General features: G+C 37.2%; 1 protein-coding gene across 1 annotated transcript; it reads right to left on the reverse strand.

Moving 5' to 3' along the window:
- Positions 1–1,704: 1,704 nt before the first annotated feature.
- Positions 1,705–6,395, reverse strand: LOC133695437 (protein indeterminate-domain 12-like). The gene is made up of 3 exons (XM_062117438.1): positions 5,392–6,395; positions 4,896–5,292; positions 1,705–2,962 (listed from the first exon to the last, which is right to left on the reverse strand). The coding sequence occupies exons 1-3, from the start codon at positions 5,570–5,572 to the stop codon at positions 2,116–2,118; spliced, it is 1,425 nt and encodes a 474-aa protein (XP_061973422.1). The 5' UTR covers positions 5,573–6,395; the 3' UTR covers positions 1,705–2,115.
- Positions 6,396–6,898: the final 503 nt, after the last annotated feature.

Genomic DNA, 6,898 nt, shown 5'->3' on the forward strand with positions numbered 1-6,898 from the left:
GGCGATTGGCTTTATATGCTACTTGTTTTGTTTATTTATTCCACTGGATCAGTTCTCCGACAGGAGGGAATGGCCGAATTTGACCAAATCTTGATAGCAGCAGAAGCAGCCATTAATGTCTCTCTTTTTTCTTCTTCTTTTTAACGAATCATCAAGTTTAACGTGCCTAAATTCTATAAACCGAGAGACGATTGTGCCATTAAGTATATCTATGGCCATGTAGATTAGCTAAAATTGAATCCGAAGGAAATATTATTCTTAATTTCTCCAAATTAATCACGAGAATTATTGCAAGAAACTTGAAGGAGACATCTGAAAAATGACCACTGGGCTATCGATCACTGTCTACTGGGTGGGGGATAAAGGACACATTCGTCAATTTCTTGGGTACAAGGCAAGGCCCCCCACCGACAATATGCATGCTTTCCTCATCTGCTACTTCTTGATGATGCAGTACCGTCTTCCTGCTCCATAATATTATGTTCCAGAACATCTCCTCCTCTTAAAGCTTAAACCCCTCCATTTTTCATGCACTGTTTTTTACTGGTAATGGAGGGTGGGATCGTAATTCCCATTCCTTGCACATACAAAGTGTCGTCTTCTTCTCACCTGGGGGCCTGGAACCTCCATATATGCTGCCGTTAGCATTATCCATCGTTAACTATAGAGAAAAGGTTTCTTTGCTTGATTAACATGCATGAACGATCCGAGAATATCCACTCGCTTCCTTGTGTTTATTCCTTCACTCGGCAGAATATGCATTGACATTAACCTCTTAAAGGGGCTTGGTTGGAAAAACAAAGATAATAAATTTTAAAATAAATTGATGTGTTTTCAAAACAGAAGATATATATTCGAAATTATATAAGAAGAGATATGTGTTAGATGATGGAATATAAATAAATAAAAACACAAAATTTACATGTTTTCAAAATAGAAAATATTCAAAATTATATTTGCTTTTTATAACTCGAGATAAGACAATAATTAAAAACTTGATTGAATTAAGTACAATTTCCATTGCGAATATCAAACATGTGGTGGGATTCACACCTTTGAAATTAGAAATTGATATTAATTTTTAATGTATTTTTTATTTAGAAATACATTGAAATAATATATATTTTTATTTTTTAAAATTTATTTTTAACATTAAAATATCAAAATAATTTAAAAAAATATATATAAAAATTAATTTTGAAAATATTTTAATTTTTTTAAAAAATATTTGTAAAATAAAAAAACAAACGTGATATAAATATGTTTATAGCATTAAAGTTAAAGTTAACGTGAAAGGGATTGGGGGGCCTAAAGAGTAGAACAAAATAAAAAAAAGATTTACTTTTTGTTCATAATAAGATCATAATGGTTAGCATAGGGCCAGTGAGGCCTATGAGTGGTAGTTGTCTCCTATGCCCACTTTGTTTGTATATTCTCTGAACAACACAAAAGTGACAATGAATTCCAAAAGAAGAATTCCTTGGTTTAAAATTAAAAACCCTTCTCAATTCCAACGCAATATCTGTATGGCTGGTCGGCTTGGAATCGCCAGGATCATCTTTCAATCAGCTAGATATGATCCACCACAATTACGAGCCTAAACCCTAGAAATCAACAAGTGACATGTGACCTTCATGCATGTATAGCTGTCTGGATTGAGATGGGGAGAAGTCCTCAAGGAAATGGTATAAAAAACAGTAGCCAAGAAAAATAAATCCCACGGAATTCCATTATTACTGCACATCTTTATATTCTGCTTGTGACATGATTTTTCCGCAGCAAAATTACAAGGAAGCCACCATCCTCTTAATCACCATAACTAAATCTAACATTAACGAGGAGGAGGGCAAAGGATAAAAACAGAAAAGCAGGAGGGGAAATGGCTAATAGCATTCTTAAATTAAGAGAGATAACCCAGAAAAAAAAATGTTGCTGTGAAGCTGCTGCATAAAAGATAGGTTGATCATTATATGGCATACGAAAGGCTCTTAATTTCTTAAAAAAAAAAAACCTTCATTAGATTCTCGCGGCAAGGGGGACAAGGGGCACTTTGGTCATTTTGAAGGGAGTAAATGGAATTTTACCATTTAGCCCTTTTTGCTTTTGGGGGGCTCTCTAGCAATCACCCCACGTTTTAGAGGCAGAAGGCCGAGCGAATCCAAAACCACCGTGGGGCTTCAGCAGTGAGTGGTCTCTCTCATTGTATTGCTGCTGGTGGAACCCTACACCCCCTGTGTACGTTAGGATTTCCCTCACATTCATGCTAGCGTCAACACCCCCACTACTCCCATTTGAATTACTCGCGGCATGGCCATGATGATCCTCACATTCACCGGTCAGGCCCAGAAAGTCCCTTGTCAGGCGGTCACTCTTCTGCCACGTGGCAAGGCTGTTAAGGTTATAGTTAGGACCCTGTGCGACGTGACTCGCTGAGTTGACATGAACCTGGCCCGCTGATCCCAACTCGCCCATGTCCAGCTGGGTCATTTGGCTGTGGCCCACTGAGGTCTGAGCGGCACCCACACTTGCAGCCTTTTGAAGGAGTGCAGTGGCTGACAAGTGGTGTGATGCTGTTGATGACGTGACGGCATTTGATAGACTTTGGAAGGTTGAGGCTAACAAACCCTTGTGGCTAGGCAATGCAGGTGGTGGTGGTTCTTGGAGAAGTGGAGGGATTTGAAAATGGTTGTGAGTTTCAGGCTTGATGTGAACTGGGTTTTGGTGGTTATTACTATTAGGGTTGTGATGGCGAGGCGGGTCCCAAGGAGAAGTGAGGGAGATTTGCTGTTGATGAGTAGGGTTAGGGGCGGAGAAGAGAGAAATGGGGTGTGCTTGAAGTGCGTTTTGAAGGAGGAGAGCTTGGGCATTTGGATCTGTGGAGATTAGCTGGTGAGCCGAGAGTCTTGCACTTTCTTCAGCTAATGCATCACAGAATGCCCTGTGGGTTACGAAGCTATCCTTCCTGCAGTTTCAACAATGCAGGCACATAAAGAGATTATCAGTGAACACTATCATATGACAAACCAAAACAACAAATTCAGTTTAATTTGTGATTAATACTTGATGATAAACAAAAGGAGGATAATTGATGAGGGAACTTAGTTAAACACATTTGATTATTGTTAGAAAATACTACTCTAAAAACTATTTTTGACATTGTAATTAACTATTTAAGTTCTTAGTTATCGAGGGTACATTTCTTTGATTTAGTTATATATGAAGTGATTAGGAGTTCAGACCTTAATTAACACCACGTTCTTTTATTTAATTAAACTAAACTTTCCGCAGAGGGCATGTAAAGCATGCATGATTTTCTAGATACGAGAGTAGATTATGTTTTTCTTTTTACTTGAAAATATAAAAAATCACGATGCTGAGGAGGAGGGTAACCAAAACAGCAAAAAAGGGGTCTAGGAGAAAAGGTCCAGATAGAAAGAAAGAACAGATATACTTGGTAATATATAATTAATTTAATGTTTATCAACTCCATTTATAAAAAGTGTTTAACCAGGGAAAAACTTTTAAATTCATTTGGGAAATGGGATCAAGAAAAAAAGGTGAATGAGGAAGATCTTAAGGATATATTGATGTGAATTTGATTATTCTAATTAAAGGTAATTAATTTGATTTACTTCATCTTAATTTGTAGCACTCCTTCAAAGGGTGACAGACCACAAGACCGTGCGTGCCATGATTGCCATAAAGCTATAGCAAAAACACTAAAGTAAAACCATCTTTTTTTGGTCAAAACTAAAGTGCAGAGAGAGAGAGAGAGAGAGAGAGAGAGAGAGTTGATTGGTGTTTATGCATGCAGAAATAGTAGTCATGGATGGTAAAAAGGCTCAAAATTTCAAGAAATTGGTAAACGACGATGACATGAATGACTTTTGAAACTTGAGCTCATGCATGTAACAAAGATATGCAGTTCAAAGTTGAAACCCCCAAAAGGGCCAAAATCTGTAATGCTGATGAAAGATAATGAAAGCAAATTAGCACATCAGATATCTTTGCAGATTTATCAGTTTTTGTCATGATGAAAGGTCAGAGTTTCAGTATTTTCTGCAAGTAAATCATAGCATTCTTCAAGGGAAAGAAACCATCACGGTTCTTACTCATCCATATGAAAACCCCCCAAAGCAAATTAAGAGCTTTCTTTTCACCTTTTTCCTGGACAAGAGCAGATGTTCATCATTCTTTTTGAGACTGCAGTCATCACTCAATTTATAAAGTACCAAAAGAAGTAATCACGGTGAAAAAAGCACGTCAAACCCTTCGAGGTAAATGCAATATGGCATTTAACAACCTGGATGACGACGATGTACACAGAACCCCCAGGCAAGAATATACTTAGCTGACTCGTCTTGAATTAAAAGACAAAACAATACATAAAACAAAGATTTAAGTGGATTGTTCTCTTTAGTGTCTTGTTTGTTGTTTTCAAATTTTGAAATTGGCAGGTTCAGAGATTTCAGAAGCTTTGCTTTCAGTTACTCTTATGGTTTTAGCAGTAACAGACACTTTGTAATAATGGTGTCGACGTCTATGATATACCTGCCCCAATGCATTTAAGCTCCAGATATATTATTCCATGCAGAGCTTACATTACCACTCTTGTAAAAAAAACAAACCACAAAAACAGAACAGACTGAAACAAAATACAAAGACCATCGCGAAGACATGAGACTTCCCACTTTAAACAGAAGATCAAAATTTTCTTTGAATCCCAAGAGAATCCAAAATATAAAGTGCGTGCATAACTGTAAAACATCAAAAACAAGTAAAGAAGGGAACATAGGACTTTGAGACCAACGTAAGTGTGTAGAAAGGAAAAAAAATATTCAATTTGAAATCCCAAAATAAAAAGACTAGGAAGGAACAAAAAAAAGAGAAATTACCTGGAGAAAAGGGTTCCACAGTCACATCTATACTCTCTTGTTCCACAGGTTTTAGAGTGAGCCTTCCAATCTGATTGAACGGCATAGATCTTTGAGCATTTCTCACACTTCCATTTCTTCTCTCCATGTTTCCTGCAATAGTGTTTCTTGATACCTGTAAGGTCACCCAGAGCCCTTGAAGGATGGTGGTGAACACACGTAGGCTCAGGGCAAACATAAGCTTTCTTTTTAATTTCTTTGCTGTTTCTTTGCTTCAGCTTCCAGGGAAGGTTATGGCCCCTCCTATGAAGCTGAAGATTCTGATCTCTCTGAAACCCTTTGTTGCAGATCTCACACACAAATCTATTGGTAGCCAATAAGGTCTTTGGAGATAATGCTATCACTTCAGCATCTGGGTCTGCAAGATCATATATAAAGAAACCATTTTCTATATTATGGTATTAGAATTTCCAAAATAGTCTAAAACAAGATTGGAGGGTCTAAATGAAAAACCTACCTGGGTTTCCTGGTAAGCTTCTCTTCTTCTTGATGATCTTTTGTTGCTGTTGCTGATGCTGCAGAGGAGAGAAGTTTGAAGCCAGTGGATTTAAGCTACCAAATTCTTGAACTCTGGTGCCAGAAGAGACACTAGCTTCTTCAGACAAAGAAGTTGAGTTGGACATGGCTGCAGGGAACATATCCGTGAAGCTAAGAAAACTCCAAAAAAAGAAAAACCAAGAAGTGATACCACTTTGTTTTGTTTTGTTTGATATATTTCGTGCTAGCTAACACTTTTCTTTGGAGCAACCTTTGTTCAAGTGTTCACTTTTGCACTCTTGAAGAAACAACAACAAGATGTAAGACCAAGGCCAGAAATAGAGAATCCTCAGCTTTGGACACAACTAAACTAAACAAAGTTTTGTTGACGAACAGGTGGCAGTGAATTATAGACACAGAAAGGCATCATTCATTGGGTAGCAAAACCAAAATCTCGTGAGGAGATGGTGATCATGATGGGTTATTCTCCAAGTCGCTATCTAACCATGGATTGCTTCTCTGAGCAAATCTGCAACACAATTCAGATATATCTCTTTCCTCTCTCTCTCTAACCTCTCTCCCTCTCTCTCAAAGATCATCAACTAATAAGCTAGCTAAGAGAGGGTTCACCATGCAATAAAACATAGAAAGACCAGACAGCAAGTTTGTTTTTCCTTAAAAACCCTTTACTACCCAATAACTCGCCTTTCTGTCTATTTATGCCTATATAAAGGAAAGAGGAGAAAAAATAATCAAAAGAGAAATAATCTGTATCTCTCTTCTAGATAACATGTACAGGAGGTTATGATTACAGTGGCAGACCGAGGATGGGGGTGGCAAATTATAGAAAATACAAAAAAAAAATTGGTATGAAAAATACAAATTCTTTTTAAAAAGGAGCGATTGTACTAAGGAGAGAGAGAGGTAAGCGAAGGCTAAGAAGAAGAATCCCTACCCCACCCAAACGTTTTTTTCTTTCTTTTTACTTTCTCTTTACTTACAAGTATTTCTTTAATAATTTTTCTTTTGAAGGGATGACGCTGGCACTTTCTGTCTTTTCCTTTGTTCCTGTTATAAAACACCCAAACCCTAGAAAGGACCTTAATTTGAATGGAATCATGATATTAAAAGGACGGCTGGCTTATGGAAGGCCTGGAAGATTGAGAAGCTTAAAAAGCTTTGAGGATGGTAAAGGCATGCAAAGAGCTAGAGATGGATAGATAGGTCTTCTCTTCTCAACCTTTTCTTCTGCCCCACAACTAGCATGATTGGCTTCTTGACGGGCTCTTCCAGCTTATAATACACTTTGTTTAAACCATGCATTAAGTAAATTCAAAGTTTGATTTATGCAATTTATTTCCTATGGAACTTAATTTTTATGAAATATATATTACTGGATTAATTATTTTAGTTTCGAATTCCTTTTCCTTTCAAATTCTCTCTTTTATACCACATATATTTCTTCATGCCGTGGTGATTTAAGAGCA

Source organism: Populus nigra, chromosome 5 (assembly GCF_951802175.1).
Source record: "Populus nigra chromosome 5, ddPopNigr1.1, whole genome shotgun sequence".
NCBI classification, from domain to species: domain Eukaryota; kingdom Viridiplantae; phylum Streptophyta; class Magnoliopsida; order Malpighiales; family Salicaceae; genus Populus; species Populus nigra.